General features: G+C 48.1%; 1 protein-coding gene across 5 annotated transcripts in view; it reads right to left on the reverse strand.

Annotated features, from left to right (window-relative positions):
• Positions 1–409: 409 nt before the first annotated feature.
• MAP2K5 (mitogen-activated protein kinase kinase 5) overlaps positions 410–20006 on the reverse strand; it is a 242706-nt gene continuing 223109 nt past the window's right edge. For all 5 annotated transcript variants that reach the window (XM_069458451.1, XM_069458445.1, XM_069458436.1 and 2 more), the window contains one exon: positions 410–817. In XM_069458451.1, the coding sequence (XP_069314552.1) occupies positions 713–817 (105 nt within the window). In that variant the 3' untranslated portion in view covers positions 410–712. The remainder of the gene's footprint in view (positions 818–20006) is intronic.

Genomic DNA, 20006 nt, shown 5'->3' on the forward strand with positions numbered 1-20006 from the left:
GCGGCGGTGAGAGAGGTCGCGGGTGCGGGGACCAGGCAGCGGGGGCGGCTTGCGTGGAGAGGAGAGCAGCTGGTGGCAGGGCGTGGGCCAGGGGCGGAGGGAGACCTCTCAGAATCCCCCGGGACTTTTCTCCAACGCCTGGTCTCCTGCCCCTCCGCAGACCACCAGGCGCGGCTGAGCGTCCGGCGGTGTCGGGCCGGGGCTCAGCAGCCCAGCCGGGGCCTGCGCCTTGCTGGGCCTTGGATCGGGCTCCTCCAGGCCTCTGCTTCTCCTCTGACAAACGGCTGCGGGCCCCTCAGAGCACTGCGGGAGCGTCGGGGTGCCCGCAGGTGCCTGGCCCCAGCCCTGGTGGGTGACACGCTCACCCGACAGTACAACCCTCGCAGGAGAGGCGGTCACGGAGCGGTAATACTTTTATTCCCACAGTGAGGCTGGTGGGATCTGACCTTTACAAAGACTAACGTTAGGGAAACAGAGGGCGGGGGCCCCGGGAGCTTCCATTCGCGCTGCCTCCCCCCTGCCCACCCTGCCGGAGTCAGGGCCTCCCGACGGGAGGGGCCGCCACTCCCTCGGCCAGGCCATCTGCCTGCAGAGTCGAAGGTGACAGCAGGGAAGCCGGGCCCAGCAAGCTCTGGCGCAGGCAGCAAATGGAGAGGGGGCAACAGGTGGGCCGTGCCCCTTGGTCCTGGACTTCCAGCGACTCGCTGAGGCCTCAGGAGGGCCCCTGCTGGCTCCGCCTGTCCTCCAGCGCCCGGCACACCCACATGGACACCACGGTGGCGTTTCCGTCATTGAACTGCACGATGAACGGGTGGCCCTGTGGGAAAGAGAAGCAGGCTGTGACCGGTGTTTCATGGACTTTGCCCTTCAGTACACTTTTCAAGGCCTGTTCCCGGCCTGGATCTGATTTCTTTTTCCCAATAACCGTGTCGGGTAAGGAGGGCGGCTGTCAGCCCCATTTCACAGCGTAGACCACTGAGGCCCAAGGACGGGCAGTGCCACACCTGCAGTCAGCAGTGGCCATCTGGAGCACTGGCTGGCTCGCCTCAGACTCCGCCTGCTGCTCTGTCACCTTTTCCCGACACCCCAGGGAGCGTGAAAGGTCCTTAAGGGCGAGGGCCTATCTTAACCGCACACTCTGCCTGGCCCTTCCTCAGCCAGCGTCACCCGCAGGGCCAGTCGGCCAACGCCTGGCACCTGTGTCGCCAGCTTTCCGGTCCGGTTGCTGCTCAGAGACCAAGGAACCACCTCGTCAGAGGCCATGTCAATCCCTTTTAGTTTTCCCCTTTGTCTACATCTTTCCTATAAATAAATCACTGTCTGCGGCTGGGGGAAGGCAAACCGTGCCTGGGGAAGGAACGGGAGCATGGAGGAGAGTGCTGGTACCGCAGACCACTCTGGTTCCCGGTGAGCAGTCCGGTGGGGGCTGGACTCCGGAGGGGCCGGCACTGTCTCGGAGTGGCCTGCCTCTGGTTCTAACCTACTTAGCCCACAGGCAGGCCGGGTTATATTTAGCCGGTCCCTCCTCTGCTGTCCTGCAGCACCAAGATTTACACCCACAATCAGGGCCTCCTGGGAGTTCCCAGGGAAGGTCAGAAAAAAGCAGGGACAGCCGTAGGGTTGCCTGGCTACAAGTCAAAGGTGAAAGGAAAACTGGAAAACATTCTTTTTCCTCCTCCTCTCCAAGCAGCTTCTTGGCTAGGAACTCACACCTGGTGGCTTCCTCACCTACCAAAAACTTTATAGCCTGCATGGTGAGACTTGGGGAGCCACGGTGGACGGGCAGAGACAATGAGGAGGATGGGGGCTCTCTGCTGCCTCCCCCCAGCTCCTCCCTCCCTCCCCTTCCAGGGGCAGCTTCCCTGCTCCCTCCAGCTTTCTGAGTCCCTCATGGGCCCTCCCCCACCTCCACCGGCTGGGCTTTCAGGGCGGCATTTCCAACACACCCCAGCCTCGACCTGCAGCCCTGGGAACCTGCTTGAGGTGCCACACTGCCTCACCATGAGCTCATCGCATGGCCAGGAGGGACGTGGGCCCTGGGTGCCAGCCCCCAGTGTCTGCAGGAGCTGTCATGGACCAGGCGAGGGTAGGGAAAGGGGGCTGAATGGCCCACCCGGACCACAGGTCAGACCTGAGACGTCCCTGGGACAGGAAGAAAGAACGCCCACGGCTCTTCACCCTGGGTGAATGCTGCGTCCCCTCACCCAGCCGTCCAACTCAGGTATGGAAAACCATCCCTGGGAGCACCCTGCACGGGTCCAGCTCAGAGGCACACACGATACTGTCGGAGGTGCGAGGAGGGAAGAAACTCAGCTCAGAAGGTGCCGAGGCACCCGACCCAGGGCAGGGACTCACTGAGGCCATGGTGGAGCTAGGCCTGGGGCCCAGCTGGGCGCCTCCTGTGATCTGCTCATGACATTGTGTGGGGGCTGTCGACACGCCTGCAGGACCTCCAGAGGAGCAGGGCCACGGGGAAGGGGAGCTGGAGGCCAGGTTGGGTGGACACCCCGTGAGTGGCACAGGCCTGGGTGGGGGCGGAGGCAGGGGAGGCCCAGGAGGGACTGTCTTGGCTTTCGTATGTTCTCCTCCTCATATAAATGCCCACCCTGTGCCCAGACAGAGGAAATCCTCCTGAACTCCAGGCGTGCACACTTCCTTTCAGGAGGCTCAGGAGAGGTGACCTTGTGCCCCTCTGAAGAACAAAGGCAGAAGCTGTGCTCAGCAGCGATGGGCCCCTCCCTCCAAGCCCGGGGTAACACAGTGTCACTTTCCCAGAATGCCGGGTGACTTTGGGGCCCATATGCTCCATCTCTGTTATCATCTGTTCCGGAGCAAGCAGAGCGGAACCGCAGGAGGGGAGAGTGGAGGCATTCCTCCACGTTGCAGGAAGGGCGGATGGCCGCGCTGCGGGGAAGCACTTCGCCCAAGTGCCCCAGTAGGCGAGGGGGGAGCAGGCTGTGCGGCTACCGGCATCCTCCGCTCCGCCAGACACTCTGGCCCTCTCCTGCCCTCGCTGCCTGGGAGGTGACCCCCAGATCCTTTGTATCACTGCTGAGGAACAATGCATCCCTGACGCTTTACACCAGCCTGACCTGGACAACTGATCTTGTCCCCAGCAACTGTTGATTGGTTTAGGGTGGGTGCCTGAAGTGAGATGTGAGGGGCAGAATCACAGAGGGAGAGAGAGAGGGGGGAACCCCAGCATCTCTAGGCAACCTGGGCTGTGACCTGTGAACCTGGGAGCTGTTGGTAGCCATGGACCACCACGTGACCGGACACACGGAGAAGGCGGGTCTGCAGGCAGTGATAGGAGGAGCGCTGTACAGAGTGGGGCGGAGCAGGGCAGGAGGGGGTCCTGACAACATTAGAGACCCTGGGGCCTGGCAGCATCTCTGTCTGCAGGGTCCACGAAGCACCTCCCAGGCACGGGTTGGTTTCTGTTATTTGCAACCAAAGAAGTGCTAATTCACAAAAGTGGGCACTATCGTCTCTACTTCACAGATTAGGAAACAGGCCACAGGGTCATAGTTGACCTGCCTTGGTTCCCAGAGCTGGGACTGGACCATAAGTCTCTGTAATGCAAACCTGGGCCCTTCCTGGAGAGTCTTGGGCTGGGCAGAGGTGGGACAACCAATACCAGGTTGCATTCCCCCTTGCCTTATTTCTAGGAACCAGGGCGAGTTAGGCCTGCCTGGCCAGAAGTGGCACCAGGGCTGCAGGCTCAAGCCTGGACCATCCCGGGTCTTGACCTCTGTCAATGCTGACCCTTGGGCACGCTGGGGGAGTCACCTGACTACCCCTCCCATCAACCCTGTGTGGGAAGCAGGGAAAGTGTAACACAGCTCCCATTTTATAGAAGAGGACACTGAGGCCCAGAGAGGGAAGCTGTTGGTTAAGAGTTTAGCCATGCCTGATGGCTCACACCTTTAATCCCAGCACTTTGGGAAGCCAAGGTGAGAGGATCACTTGAGGCCGGGAGTTTGAGATCAGACTAGACAACACAGTGAGATCCCATTTCTAAAAAAAGTAAAAAAAAATTAGCTGGGCATGGTGGCACACACCTATAGTCCCAGCTATTGGGGGAGGCTGAGGGAGGAGAATTCCTTGAGCCCAAGAGTTCAAGGCTGCAGGAGCTATGATTGTGCCACTGTACTCCATCCTGGGTGACAGACTAAGACATTGTCAAAAAAAAAAAAAAAAACTGAGACTGAACTTAGATCTTCCGGTTTCTATTCTGGAACATTCTCAGGGCTGGCATGGCTCCCATGGGACCCTGGGGGGTGCAGTTCTCTCCTTCCTCCTAGACTGTATCTGACATCCTCAAGCCCTGTGACATGCACAGTGCAGGCATTCCTCATGAGTTTAGTTAGCAAACAAATACAACCTGATGGAAAATTCTGGGGGAAGTATGAAAATCACTCGGCCTCCCTGAAGTGCCCGAGTTTTGCACAGCCAGATGCTCCAGGAGTCCCGGCAAGGCCAGCCTCCTAGAGAGGGATGGAGACTGCACACCCAGTACTACTGAGTCCAGCACTGGATGGAGCTGTGTGCCAGGCACTTGCCAAAGGCTCTGTCCTGTGTGCCCGCTGGCTCCCCAGGTTCACTCTGGCACCAAGCACAGCTATACATCTCTAGCTTCCCGACGAGGAAACTGACATTCACTGTGCGGAGCTCGCCGTATGGCATCCAAGCATGTGGTTGGGCTGGAACCAGAACATGGGTCTCCTGACTCAAGATGTCGTGCTCATGACCATGTGCTCTCCTGCATGTGCAATCAGAGAGCTGACCTTGAGGGTCTCTGCAGGGTCCCCATGAGGCCCGGGAAGGGCTCCAGCCCCTGCAGATGGCCCCACCTCTGTGCCTGGGTGAAATGTACATCCCTCCCAGGCAGGGCAATCCAGGTGTGGACACACTCTTGTAGCTCCATCAGCCGATGAGGAACAATGGAGCATGGCATGGTCCATCACCCTGGAGCTGGAACACCAACATGCTGCTTGTCAAGAGATCTTCCACCCACGGTAACTGCTCTAGACACCTAGGCTTCTGTCTTCCATGCAGAAAGGGTGTGAGCAGCCTGTCTGCAAAGCCTGGCAGTGCCAGGCTGCAGCTGCTGAATGATCTCACTGGCCTCCTCACCAGGCAGTGGGAGCCACTCTCATCTCCCAGATTCTCAGGGCCAATTGCAACAATTAAACTGGCAGGGTTGAAGCATTATGGTCCACAAGCTTCGTCACAGAAGATGGAGATGGAGACATAACGAAGGGAAAAGGACAGGACTGCAAGAGGGAGGATGGCTCCAAAAGTGGGACATGGGGAGAATGACGACACAACCACACCAGAGGCGGCATCTCCTGGTGCAGACACTCCCACCAAGGGGGAGATGTGGGGCGCTGGTGAAAACGTCCTAAGTGTTGAAGAGGAATCGCGGCTGTTCACTACACTCCCTCCTTTACCTGGGCACCAGTGTCCAGCGTGTTGGGAGAGTTTGACTCTTCACCTCTGTACTTGTAGCCCCCTGGTTCTACTGTGATGGACGGACAGCAGGACGCTTCCCGAGCCCCTCTCATGTGGAGGCGGGGGAGGAGGGCTTGGGGAGCTGTCGTGTGGGCAGGAACGACGCTCTGAGCCTTCCACAGTGGGTGAGTGCTGCCTGAGGCTCAAGGGTCTGGACTCCCAGACCAGTGCTCATTCGATGACACCTCACTGGCTGTCCTTAGTTGGGCTTTGAGTTTCTTCCCAAATAGGAATTTACCTACTTGGGTTCCCCACACTTGGCTGTCTTCATATAACTTCCTCAAGAACATCACGCATTTGAATCATTTAAAAACTTACTGGTGTGGCTGCAGGGCTTGGTGCAATGCCTGGCACATAGTAGGTCCTCAGTTAATGTCTGTGGCATGAAAGAGTGGTTTGTGTATTATGTATGCATCTATTCACTGCACTGGCTGAATGCCTTACCTGCACTCGGCCCTTTGTATCCCTCCCAGAATCCCTGTTTTATAGACTCCAGGAAACTTGATGATGTGGGGCAAGAACACAGAGCTAGAAGGTGGCAGAGTTAGGGTTTAAACCCAGGACACTCTTCTACCATGACATTCACCACACTGACTGCCTGCCTGCTAGTGCTCCCCAAGGTTGGGGAGATAAAAAAAGAGTATCTCATACATAAGAGATGCCCAACAACTGATTTTTAACTGGCAGACTGACATTACGGTCGAAAGGGCACATTTGTGATCTCCCGGTTCAGATTCATATGTGCCAGGCACTTCTAACCATTTAATACTCAGCAACTCCATTAAGCATTAATATTATCCCCATTTTACAGATGAGAAAACCAAAGCACAGGAAGATTACAGAACCTGTCCAAGGCCACCAAGCTTGAACATGGGCACTGTGTCTCTAGGGCCCCAGAACTTAGCCATCAGACTGTCCTTACTCACCTGCGCTAGGGCTGGAGCGTGGTGGCACCCACCCTGCAGGGAAGCCTGCTCTCGGAGAGGAGCTGGGTGGTCTAACTGACAAGCCCAGCTTCCCTGGCTCTCCATGCTTTCTTTGTGGGTCTAGACTCCAGAGAAGCCAGGAAAACTGAGGCTCAGGGCCTAGAAGAAACTTCTCAGGGATATAGGGACCAGACCCTGGAGGTCAGGGCAGAAAGAACAATTAGAAACAGGATGCCTGGCAGCAAACCACACCCCAAACCTAAGATCTACCTCTGCGAAGCCTTTCTTCATGTCTCCTCCCAACAGATGTCATCTCTGACTCCACAGAACTGTGCAAACACCTGCTTGTTGACCTCCCTAAGAGACATACTTGTTCTGCAGTGTGTTACCTTCTTTCGAGCCCTTCTTACCCTAACATTAGACTGGTAGCCACTGGAGGGCAGGGCAGTGCCGAGCACGCAGCACCCCCAGGGAAGCTAGTCGCGCAGACTGGTAAGTTGCCGTGCTTCCTCAGGAGCCTGATGCTCGGGCTGAGCAGCACTGCAGGTTGGGGTGGGCATGTCGAGAGAGAAGGCTCTACACGCTGAGGCTGCTCTAGACCTCTGGACCACAGGACTGTCCTCCCTCAAGGATGCTGCATGGGAGAGGATGTCAAGGACCCATAAAACCTGTGTAAGTCAGTGAAACTGGTTCACGTATATCCTAGCCAAGTCCCAAACTCGTAGAGACTCCACCAAGCTGTTCAAAAAAGCCAGTAGGGATAACCCTGTAACTGAGGTGCCTGTAAAAGGTGACTTGAGAGGCTGGAGGGACCCCCAAATGCTGACCCACTATCCATCACTTCACCTTTCCTTGCTGGACCTGTGAGCCTTGCTTGAATGTATCTCCCTTCAGGATCCCAGCCCTTTTGCAGGAGTAACCCTTCAGTCCCTTCTCAGCAATAATGGAGGTGTGTTTGGATAGGACGGGACCTCAGAGAGCAGCAGAGCCAAAGGGTGAGAGGTGTGTTGCGGAGCTCTACAGATGTTTCATTCAAATTCTGTTAAGAAATGTTTTTAGCTGTATTTCTAAAAACATATTTTAAAAAGATGACATATACACTCAGCTATGGCCAACTCAAAATGTTACAATGAATACTGGTGATCTGTTGCCTTGCATTCTGTTATTGTCTGCAGCTTTTAGGAGTCTACTTGTTAGAGCTGGGCATATCATTCAACTTCCTGTAACTAGGAGGGCTGATAACGAGGAGGGCTGTTGCGGTGTGCTGGTCATCTGAACCAACTCAGGGCTGTGATGCCCACTCAGGTCGTACATATGCATAAAATTGTGAGTGCACCACCAAAGCCCAGCCACATCAAGCCCCATCTCGCACATCTGAGCAAGGTGTGGTGTGGGTCAAGGCTGTTCTGAGTTTCTGATGGTGTCAGTTCCTGTGAGCTTTGAGTACCGCTTGTCTGACCTATATATTTGCCATAAGCAAGTCATATAAAGAGTTGGTAGGTACTGTGACTAAACTTCGAAATAAAACTTTTCTGCTATTCCTTTGAGCATCTACATTGGTTTAACGGATGCCTAAATTGAGAAGGCAACCGGTGAGTCAGGATTTCCTTGACACTGTGCTACTGAGACAATACACAGAAATAAACTGAACGCTGATGTAGATACAAGATTGTAACTGTCCTCTGTGACCCCAGCTCTTGGAGTTTTGTGTCCTTTAAGTCTCATGGATGACTTTATAAAGAATTGTCTACAATGAATACTAACACATTCATGCTAAAAAAAAAAAAAACTACTTCTTTTCTACATTAATATGGAAGATCTGGCCAGGCACGGTGGCTCATGCCTGTAATCCCAGCGCTTTGGGAGGCTGAAGCGGGAGGACCACTTGAAACTAAGAGTTTGAGACCAGCCTGGATAACACAGCAAGACCCTGTCTCTTAAAAAGAAAAAAAGTAAAAAAAAAAAAAAAAAAAAATTGAAGTTCTACACTAATTTTACATAATAAAAAGTGTCCCACTGTTAAAGTTTTAAAACTATCAATCTAATCTCTATTAGAGAAGTTAATTTATGGAAGGATGCATAGATGTCCATTGTCTGCTAAACTGCTGACCAATGTCAGGGCAGTGTGCAGCACCGATATTATTAATTATATAAGATAACGAATCATGATCAACCCAGGGGCTGACTCTTCCTTCCAGGCTGGATGTGGCCAGGCTAATCCACAGGGGTGGCTGGAAGGGGGCCCTGATGAGTGACTCCACAAGGAGAAGCTGAGGCATCTCAGTAGACATCTCCCATCGGTCTCTGTTGGGTAACTCCAGGGGCCCTGGGCTAAGAGTCAGCAAACCTTCTCCTGGCCGTCCCGCTAGTAGGGAAGGCACGGAAGGCCACAACTGCCCCACCTGTAACCGAGATACTAAAGGGGGGAGCCTCCGTTCCCCTGGCTTCATCACTGTACGTGGAAGCACCTGTGTTGTCATAACACTCCTGAGCCCTCTGCCCACTGAGGGGTGGGACTGAGCGGGCAGGCGCAGGGGGTCCCCTGCCCACAGGAGGGTGTGTGCTGGCTGCCATCTCATGGTCAGCCTCTAGGCAGGCTCTGGGTCTGAGGGGGAGGCCTGCTGTTCTCTTCTGACCGGGACTCAGTGGGTAAGTTCTTAGCAAGGCCACCGGGGTCACACATGTAAGCACATTCTCCAATCCAGATTTTCACAGAAGTGAAACTGATGCTTTCTTTCTGTCATTTCTGGGTCTTATTTCTCAGCTGCTTTTGAATACAGGGAAGCTGTTTGCTGGCCTCCTCGCCCTCACCCAGTGCCACCTGCCCTCTCTTGCTCCCGGAATGGGCTGTAAGGACCACGTGAGATCACCTAACCCACAGACAGTGCTTCACAGACATGCCGTGGGCAGCATGAGCGTTGTTATTCCTTCCTGCAGACGCAGGTTCCACACTTGGGGGTGCAGCAGTGAGAGGAGGGCACGAGCCTTACGTATGTGCAGTGAGTGTCCGCCCGTCTGCCTCACCTGGGCACACGCCACGGGTGCAGAGCTTTCCCACGCAAGGCATTTGTTCTGAAAATGTGCTTTCTTAGCCTCCGATTTCTATAGCTTTTCAATGGCTGGGGGTGAGGGGTTCCCTTCATTTTCTTTTAAGACCACAGAAATGTTGTACAGCTGTGACATGTCATTTCAATCAACCTTCCCAAGTTTATTCTTCACAATTGCTACAGAAATAGATGTTTCCCCCCAAATATTCAATTTTTAGCAGCAAACAGCTTACCTCTAGCCATCCTAGACGGTACACAGGCATCTAAGGGGGTCAAGGAGCTCTCCACCTTTCATCTGAGCAGATCTCTGTGTTCCTCCACAGAGTAACTGGCCAGAAAATGACCCATTCAGGAGAACAAGATATTTCCGGAAGTCTCTGTGAGCTATTCTAGGGCCTGTGCTTACAGAGCAGCTTCGGGACCAGCGCGGCACGGCACAGGGCAGAGGACGGCTCCAGTGGTGAGGCGGGTAACGCTCGGGGCACTGACACAATGTGTGTCCGAGGGAGCCAACCCGTGTGAGTGGCAGAATGCCACTGCTGGCCTTTTTAAGAGGGGCTCTGGTGGCTGCTGGAAGGGGCCTCATATAGGACTGGGCGGGAGTACAGCAGGGAGCATGCTGGCTCCTCCAGGTAGTCTTGGGCTGGGCAGATGCCCAGGAGTCAGAATGAGAGTGCGAACCGTGCTCCGGATAATGCTGAGGGCTCGCCCGAGAGGCTGAATCTGCAGCACGGCCAGCCGTGAATATCGGGCCAGGTACAGGTGTCTGGATGTGGCCGGTCTGTCTGTGGGGGTAAGAGCTGTGTGGTGATGGAGGTTTAAAGACACAATGCTCAGAAGGATGGATTCTCTCTTGTCCTCTTTTTCTTACCTCTTGACTTTTGGTGTTTGAGCTCCCTGACCCTGGCTGTGCCGGGGTGCGCATGTGACCGTGGAGCCGGGGAAGAGCGGCAGACCAGGAGAACTAGCACTATTTCTCACACACAGTGGGAGCTCAGCAAGTTTGCTGAACAAAACAGAACTGAGTGATTCTGACAGTGAGATGAGATGAGAGACTGAGAGCCTAAAAGCCCTCCCTCTACAAAGCCCTAGCCATGCCAGATAAAATGGAACGCTTTTTTAAAAGCATAGCTGAACTCGTAAGAAAGGACAGAAATCCACAGGTGCTAAAAATGAAAAGGAAACTGGAAACCAGAATTATAAATGTGTGAGCAGAAAGTCTGTGGCCCTAAGGGGAGCTGTTCATCCCAGGAATACAGGACCTGGGAGTGTTAAGACCTAAGCAGAAACGAGAGACGAGGTCCACCTGGGGGACTGACACTGAGCCCCTGAATGAAGCCAGGGCCACAGAGGGGGTGAGCGAGGAAAGTCTGCCCGTCAGCAAAGGCGGAGACAAGCTGGCTCTGAAGGGAAGTTGACCAAGAAATACAAACACAAAGTTGAGCCTTATGCAGTTTTGGGGTCCAAAGTATTAACACTACCTCTGTGGCTTAGGAAACTCTGGCTAGTAAATTAATGTAACATTGATCTTGATCTAGTGATACTTTAGAAGCATATGGAAAACCATTCAGGGGCAATACCTCTGAAATCCACAAATTTCCAGAGTAATAAGCACCACTGAATATGAGTTTTGGAATAAAAATTCCAAAACACATGAGGAAACAATCACCATGGACAAGAGTCAGTAGAAATCATGTGGGCAGATCGGTGCTCTCAGCACTGAGATAATAGAAAAACAGTTGGAAAGAAAATGTAAAAACAAATGTACATTAAAACATTAACGAATACGATATTATAAAAAAGACAATGGAGAGATTTGGAAAAGAATAAAATATAACTTATAGAAAACATTTAGTCACTAGAAAAAAAAAAAAAACAAAAGAAACCCTCTGTGGATGAGTTAGACAGTGTACTGGGTATAGCTGAGGAGAGACTAGACTTAGCTGGAAGAATGGGCTGAGAAAATTACTCAAAGCATGGTAGAGAGAGAGAAAATTTTTTTTAAATGTGAAAGAAAGGCACAGAGGAAAGAATGAGAAGAGACTAGACACAGTGGGGGAGGAGCATTATTGAAAGAAACAACAGCTGAAATTTTTGAGAACTGAGAAAAGCCATCAATTCTCAGATTCAAAAATCATAATGATTTCCAAGTAAAATAAATATAAAATTTATGCCTGGAAAAACTGTAGTGAAACTGCATAATACCAAGGACACAGAGAGAGACTGACTGCCTAGAAAGGGTAGCAATTAGGCAGTCACCAGATTCTTGCCACCCAGAGTAGATGCCAGAGGACAACAGAGTATCTCCGAAGTCCTGGGGAGAAATGATCAACTTAGGCTTTATAAACCCAATTGAACTAATAATCAAGAGTTAGGGCAAAGTGAAGACAATCCTAGAACAAAAACTCAGATGGTTTTACCACTCACAGACCTTTACGGACAGAACACTTAATGGACTTCAGAAAGGAAAAGAAGCCTAGAAGAAAGGAGAATGCAATAGCAATGAGAAGCAAAACAACTGGTAAACATGTGGACCAATCCAAACAAGCACTAACTTCATCAAACCACAACAGCAGTAATGACTAATTTTGAAGATCTAAAAACAAGGTGACAATGGAATCTTGGACCATGATGACATGTAAGAAGGGAGTGATTAGAGACTCTAAAAGGCCTTACGTCTGGGGGCAAAGGGGCTGTGGTAGAGACTGCTAGTCGCCTATCAATATCCATTCCCCTTTCATATTTTGTGATAAGAATCCTGATTTTAGCAGGGAACACTGACACCCAGCAAAGCAATAGCACTCCAGCCTCCCTTTCGGCCGGTTTTGGCCAAGGCCATGTGAGCAGATGTGCTGTGTGCCAGTTCCTAGAAATTCTTTCTTTAAAAGCAGAGGCAAGCACTTCTACTCCCCTTCCGCTTTCCTGTTGGCTGGAGCTCAAATGTCCCTGGGTGCACAGGATAAAAGGAGCAGCCAAATCAGTCCGGGCACCCTACTTTCTGCCTCCTTTTATGTAAGTGGGAAATATCCTCTTGTCTTGTTGAAGCTGCTATTTGTTTTTTATTATATGCAGTTGGAGCTAGTTTAGAGATAATCAACTGAAGGCTAGAAATGGAATATGATTTCCAAACCAATGGAAAGTCTAAAAGGGAAAGGATAGAGTAGAGAAAGGAGAAAAAAGAAGTTAAAAAAAAAAAAACAAAGAAATAAAAACCTACTGCAGAGACAGTACAAAATAGAATAGTAGAAAAAAAATCAAATATATCAATAAACAATAAATATAAATCAATTAAAAGAGAGTCTTAGGTAAAATTAAAAACATCAACAACAAAATGCAGAGATTCATTTAAAACAAAAGAACACAGAACTAAAGGGATAATCAAACACATAACAGACAAATACTAATCAAAAGAAGATGGTACATTTATATTAACATTAGCCGGAAACAAAATTTAAAGCAAAATATGTTAGAGATAGAGTCATTACATAAACATAAAGGAAACACTTCGAAATGAAGATACAATGTTTTGACATAGGCAACTAACATCACCGCCTTAAAACATGTAAAGCAAAAAATGACAGAATTGCAAGGAGAAATAAACAAAGCCACCTTAACATCGGGAGCTTTCAACACACCTCTTGGAAACTGACAGATAGAGCAGGTAGGAAGTTAGTATGGCTACAAAATATTTGGGTAACACAATTAACAAGCTTGATCTAAAAGATGCATATAAGACACTACACTCAGCAATCAGAGAATATACATTCGTTTTGAGCAAAGAGAGAACACTGAAGAAAAACCGAACCATGTAACTCCCTTAGTACAACAAATAACAAAGATCTGATGTTAATACAGATCATGTTTTCTATGTATATTAAAATTAGACAACAATCACAAGATAATAAAACATCTCTCAATATTCGGAAACGAAAGAGATATTTCTAAATAATTTGGGGTCAAAAAAGACATTCTAATTAAATTCGAAATTATGTAGAAGTGAACGACAATGGAAACACATATAAGTATTTGTGGGATGCAGCTAAAGCAATACTTAGCAGGCTATTTATAGCTTTAAGGCATATATTAGGGAAAAAAGATTGGAAATTTATGAGGTAAGTGTCCAATTCAATAAATCATAAAAAGAAAAAAAGTAAATCCAAAGAAAACATAAGACAGCAAATAATAAAGAACATAAAATAGTTAAATAGAAAGATATTATAATCAATTCAATAAAATACTGGTTTTGAAAAATTTATTTTAGAGATGGGGTCTCACTCTGTCACTGAGGCTGGAGTGCAGTGGTGTGATTTCATAGCTCACTGGAACCTCAAACTACTGGGCTCAAGTGACCCTCCTGCCTCAGCCTCCCTAAGTGCTGGGATTACAGGCATGAGCCACTGCACGTGGCCAATACTAGTTCTTTAAAAAAGAGTAGTAGACAAACTTGATAAAATTGGTAAAGAGAAGACACAATTAAACATTATCAGGAATGAAAAAAAGACATACGACCATAAATCCAGTCAAAATTTTAAACTAATAAGGCCTACCATACGAATGCCACAAAGCCGGCATATCTGAAAACGCAGAGCAATGACTCAACAGCAGGGAGCATGAGTGTGTGAGTGAGTGTGAGATGGTGCCCTGGGAAGGGGGAAGGGTGATAATGGTGGTGGCTGGCAAGGTGCCAACAAACATTGACAAACCATCACCCTGCCAGCAGGCAGGTCAAAAGTTTTGAGTTCTGGTATCACACTTTTAACTTTTCAAAGCACTTTGCATCTATTGTCTCATCTTATTTCAAGAAGCATCCAATTAAGTAAAGGCTGCTACTCCCTTAAAATCCATCTTAGTAACAGCTTTTCTAGTTTCTTAACAGGGAGAAACAAACCATTCACACACAAACACCGAAGCCAAAGTGGAAAATTTCTGATGCTGTCATATCAACAAAAAACGTAGAAGAAAAAAACTCCTAAAGACACTAGACATCAAAACTTTGGGTAAGTCACCTTAAATGAAATACCATCTTTTTTACTATTTTCAGCTATGATGTCCCAGAGTTATCTGAGCCTCACTCCATTCAGTGGGGGGGAGGGGGGGTCCAGGGAGCTGGCCAGGGCAGCCCCTTTGGAAAATCTGCAATCTGCATAACAAAGGCCAAAGCAATCAGACCTAGTCTATACACAGAATTGAAAATTACCAGTTACTCTAGAGTTTCTGCTATTAGTAACCAATGGTTTCCATTTGAAACTGACTCCTTTTTTTTTTTTTTTAAAGGAAATGCACAAAAAGGAAGCAAACCACTTGAAAATTCTGATCATTTTGCATCCCAGCAGCAAATAAAAATCATCAATAGAACCTACTCTTAGCCTTGAGCAATATTTTCTAAAACAAAACACAAAGAACCTGTGGTACTTAACTATTCTGTTATTGATTTGCTGTGGTTTGCAAGGTAATGTTGAGGAAAATTAAATGTACGGAAGCCTGAAATGCGTTTTCTGTGGCGGTGAACGGTGTGACCCGCGCTTTCCGAGGCGGCGTTGCTGGTCAGGCTCAGGATGAACGACTGTGGGAGCACACTTTATCTGGTTACAAATAAGCTGGCTGCTTCACTGCAGAGCCTTATGAAACCAAAGTCTAATTTCACTGTTAGGAAAGACAGAGTTACTCAGTTACAAGCTTGCCTCTAATAGTAGCTATGTTCCAGTTTACCAAGAGGACTTTAATTCAATAAAATTCAGTATGGACGTATTGAGAGGTTTCTATGTCCCTGGATCTAAACCTGGTTTTTAGAGCCTAAGGACTTTCCTTGGCACATTCACGGCTATCTGGTACCCTCTGAAAATTAAAAAACCTCAACAATTTGAAGTTCACTTCAATTACTGATTCAAGAGTAAAATGATCATGTTGTTTCAAACTTGGACATTTATATAAAACATCATCAAGTATTATATTTCCTAGTGAAATGGCCTGTCTCCAAATCTAAAGGCACTTTACGATCTGAAAGCCACTATAATTTGACACCCTTATCTTAGACTAAGAATCTGGAAGTTAAACTAAAACTTGAACATTTTACTTTTAGCTAGTCCCTCAAGCCTTTTTTTTTTTTTGAGAGAGTCTCACTCTGTTGTCCGGGCTAGAGTGCCGTGGCGTCAGCCTAGCTCACGGCAACCTTAAACTCCCCTACACCAGGCTAATTTTTTGTTTTTCAGAGACAGGGTCTTGCTCTTGTTCAGGCTGGTCTCAAACTCCTGACCTCAAGCCACCCTCCTGCCTTGGCCTCCCAGAGTGCTAGGACTACAGGCATGAGGCACCATACCCGGCCCCCTCAAGCCTTCATTCAAGCCAATTTTCTTTTATTTTAGATTTACTTCTAACATGCTTTAGTATATGGTTTCCCAATCGAAAGCATGAAAGAAACAGCCAAATAAAAGAGGAAGAGGGAAGGGCTGTTAAGGGGAGGAACAAGAACAGTAGCAAGAAGTGATATCCATTAGCAAAACTACACAATAAAAACAAAAACAGAAAACTAGTTTGGGGACAAGTGGCCCTACATGTTAATACCAGGAGACACTGGGATAGTAGAACATAGCAAATAAACAATATCCATAATGATGATATAAAGAATTATTTTTTTGTAGACACAGGGTCTTACTATGCTGGCCTCCAGCAATCCACCTGCCCCAGCCTACCAGCTGTCTGGGACTACAGGTGTGCCACTGCACCCAGCTCTAAAGAAAATTTTTTAAAAAGCTAAATCCTAATGCATGTAATCTTCTAAAAGGACAGAGAAGTGTTATATTTAAAAAGATCTCTTATTTGTAATTTTTTTAAAAAAAAGTTTTGATTTTATAAAGAATAAGCTTCAGTTATCTGAATAATTTCCTTGTATGCATTCACTGATGGGGCTGATTTAAAGACGCACTGCCGTATGAGGTTCAGAGCGTCTTCAACATTAAATGCAACAGAAGCTCCCATTTTGCCCAGCCGCCTTTCTATTAATATGAAGTTCTCCACGAAGCCCCGAGTGATGTCACAGGGGCAGACAAGCCTGCAGAACCCCTGAATTCAGCAAAGACATATGGGGCCACTTCAGGCCCAAGTTTATCTTGGCTTCTCTGCAGAGAGTTTGATTACTTCTAAGATTTATGGTCAAAGCAGAGGGAAAAAAGGAAATACCTCACAGAGCAGATTTATAGTCTCATCTTGTTTTTTTTTAATAACATTAGGGATGACATCCTATGACATAATCTTGGAAGGACTGCAGGGCAACTCAGAAACTCAGTGGGAAGTTTTATATTTTAGGGTTTGGAGCATTTTGCAGTTGCAAGGTCAGGTAGGAAAGGGCCAGGGAAATGAGCCAGAGAGACGGTCAGAGAGTGAGTGTCAGCTGGTTTAATTTTCTGTGTCAACTCCGAAAATTAGATAAACAATGACAAACCAGGCTTTTTAAATGAACTTGTCACTTCTGGTTTTCTTGATACAAGGTAACATTTTTCAAGTCCTGGTAGCCCCAAAGACAGATTTAACCCCTGAGATGTTTACCCAGGTGTCTAAAAGTCCCCATATCCAAAAACAAAAGGTTTAGTCCTACCCTATACACCTTAAAAGAAAAACCAATTATGCTTGAAATTTTTTTTTTTTTTTTTTTTTTGAGACAGAGTGTCGCTTTGTTGCCCTGGCTAGAGTGAGTGCCGTGGCGTCAGCCTAGCTCACAGCAACCTCAAACTCCTGGGCTTAAGCAATCCTCCTGCCTCAGCCTCCCGAGTAGCTGGGACTACAGGCATGCGCCACCATGCCCGGCTAATTTTTTCTGTATATATATTTTAGTTGGCCAGATAATTTCTTTCTATTTTTAGTAGAGATGGGGTCTCACTCTTGCTCAGGCTGGTCTCGAACTCCTGACCTTGAGCGATCCACCCGCCTTGGCCTCCCAGAGTGCTAGGATTACAGGTGTGAGCCACTGCGCCGGCCATGCTTGAAATTTAAATACTCTTTTCATAACAATTAAGGGAACTTTGCTTAGAGCCAGAAGGTCTAGTCTTTTACAGGGGGGTCTCAGTAACTTCCTGGCTTTTTCTTTCCACCATACCAACTCAAGCCTTCAATACAGTTCCTTTCATCTTAACCTCCTTTTGCAAACCTATCCTTCAACCACTGTGCTAAGCAATACTGTCCACATCGACCAGGTTCTGGCTCTCCTCCTACCAATGCAGGTGAGCAGAGACCTGGCCCTGCCCCTACTCTGCCTAGTACTTTTTTATTATGAAGAGGTGGGAGGTTAGAACTGCCCTGACTTTTATATGCTATGTGCTATTATAAGTCTACACTGCAGCCATGATATATATACACACTCCCTGGTGGTGAGGGGAAGAGATCAGTGAATCTTCCTAATAGCTCTCCTTATTGCCTTTGCAATAAATAAGGATATTTATTCAAAGATAATCCATTTTGAATATGCTGATTTGGAGAGAGAAATACCTATATTTATGGATACTAACATTTGAGTAAGGTTTTTCATTCCACAAAGTGCTTTCAAGCTCATTATCTTATTCAAGGGCACAACAACCCCATGAAGTAGCTGGACGGCATTACTGTTATTTCCTTTGGTTTCTGGACTCAAAAACTGGGTTCAGAGAAGTTAAGTGATTTGGCCAAGGCGGAGTTGGGATTTGCACTGGACTTCAGCTCCCAAGCCTGTGCCTCTCAATATAATATGGAAGTAACAGCAACACAACCTGTGCCAGGTGCCTGTTAGGTGTTTTCATTTACATTAGTTCAAATGATCTCCAAAAGCCCTATCACAAAGTAAATGTTAACTTCTTTTATAAACAAGGACCCTGCATTCTGAGGCAGTAATGATGCCTGAACCCAGGTTCTTGGCCCTCACCGGTCACTCTTTCCCCACACTTGTAACTGGCCGAAATAATCCCCTGCATAACAAAGTCACAGATGCCAGGTCTGCCCTAGAGAAAATATGAAATAGGTCACTCAAAGCCCTTTGAGCCCCCAGTCTTTGCCTCACTCCTCAACTCTGATGCCCCTTTGCCTGTTCAGTGCAGAAGGGTCTCCTCTTCCAAAGTGTTCCAAGCTTAGAATCATCTCTCACGTCAGCTAACTGTTGACATTAAACCAATTCACAGAACAGTATGAATAACTAAGCAGGGCACCAGGGCTATGTGCGTTCGAAAAGAGGATGCTCGCTCCAGCCCAGCTGCAGCTCGGATCTCTGGTAGGTGGACTGTCCGTGGCAGGAGGGGGCTCTCTCTGGGCAGGCAGGTAATAATTTACCTGTGGTTCCCAGGTATCCTGCAGATTTCATTCTCTACAACACAGCTGATTCCCCCTAGCTCTGTGAACTTGTCTTCTGTAAAACAAGGAGAACAGCACCAACCTCACGGGAAGACTGTGTCTGTGAAATTCCTAGTACAGAGGCTACCACAAAGGCAGTTCCATAGTGATGACTATTAATGTCCTAAATTTTGCAGTACTTATACTCCGTTTCATAAGGAAGCTTTTATAATATCTAACACATGTTCAGCGCTAAGTGTGGCTGAAACTAGAACACAGTTTTTTTGATGTGATCGGCTTTCCTGACAGCTACACACAGGGCTGGGGGATGAGCAGTAGAGATTTAGGAGTCCTGCTCTCCATGTATTAAGGACCCTCACCACTCAGTGAGTACCCCCTCTCCTGAGCCTCAGGCCTAAAGACCCAACTTGCTCCCCATTTAAAACAAGAATGAGCAGACTTCTGGGTTCAGAATTCCGTGTAACTAAAACACGAAATAGAAAAAGGAATCCCAACTGTTGCACTCGTGCACAGCCTATAGACAAGACGGCAGTGCCCTCAGACAGCATTTCAAATACAGTTTATTAGTGTGTGATATGAAAAGGGTATTTTTATTGCATGATATAATGCAATGGGACCTTGGGCGCTCTGTGGAAAGACCTCACACTCAGAAGTGTAATGAACCCGTAGTCCCAAAAACATTATACTGTACATTAACCTATCATTAATGGCACATTAGGGCTAGGGGCATTGCACGCTTGCTGGTCAGGGCTCCATCAGGACAGTGTCGAGAAAACCACACAGTCTTCCCAGGCTTAAAACAAATAGAAAAAATAAATATTCCTGATGTCTGTAGGCAGCTTTAAAGGAAGTTCAATCCAGCTCTGCCTTGCAATTTCCAAGCCTGCTTTTTTAAGATAGGAGGGAAGATACACAACCAAACAAAGGGAGAAGGAAACGACTCTCTTGTAGGTTACCCCCAGCTATTGGCTATTCAGCCTCAATGCTGGCTTGACAAGGTCATAGGCAGACAGCACCTTTGGTAGCATAAAAGCTGCCCAAAGGACACTCAGGCCTGGACCACAGACTGCAGAGACAGGAAGGGACGCTGGAGATTGCCCATCTCCCTGACTTCCTAGATGGAGAGATCAAGTCTTAAAAAGCTGAAGGAAGAGAAAACACATTCAACAGAAAAACAGGCAAAGGATGTGAAAAAAATGTATAAGGCCAA

This window comes from Eulemur rufifrons, chromosome 2, assembly GCF_041146395.1.
Source record: "Eulemur rufifrons isolate Redbay chromosome 2, OSU_ERuf_1, whole genome shotgun sequence".
NCBI classification, from domain to species: Eukaryota; Metazoa; Chordata; class Mammalia; order Primates; family Lemuridae; genus Eulemur; species Eulemur rufifrons.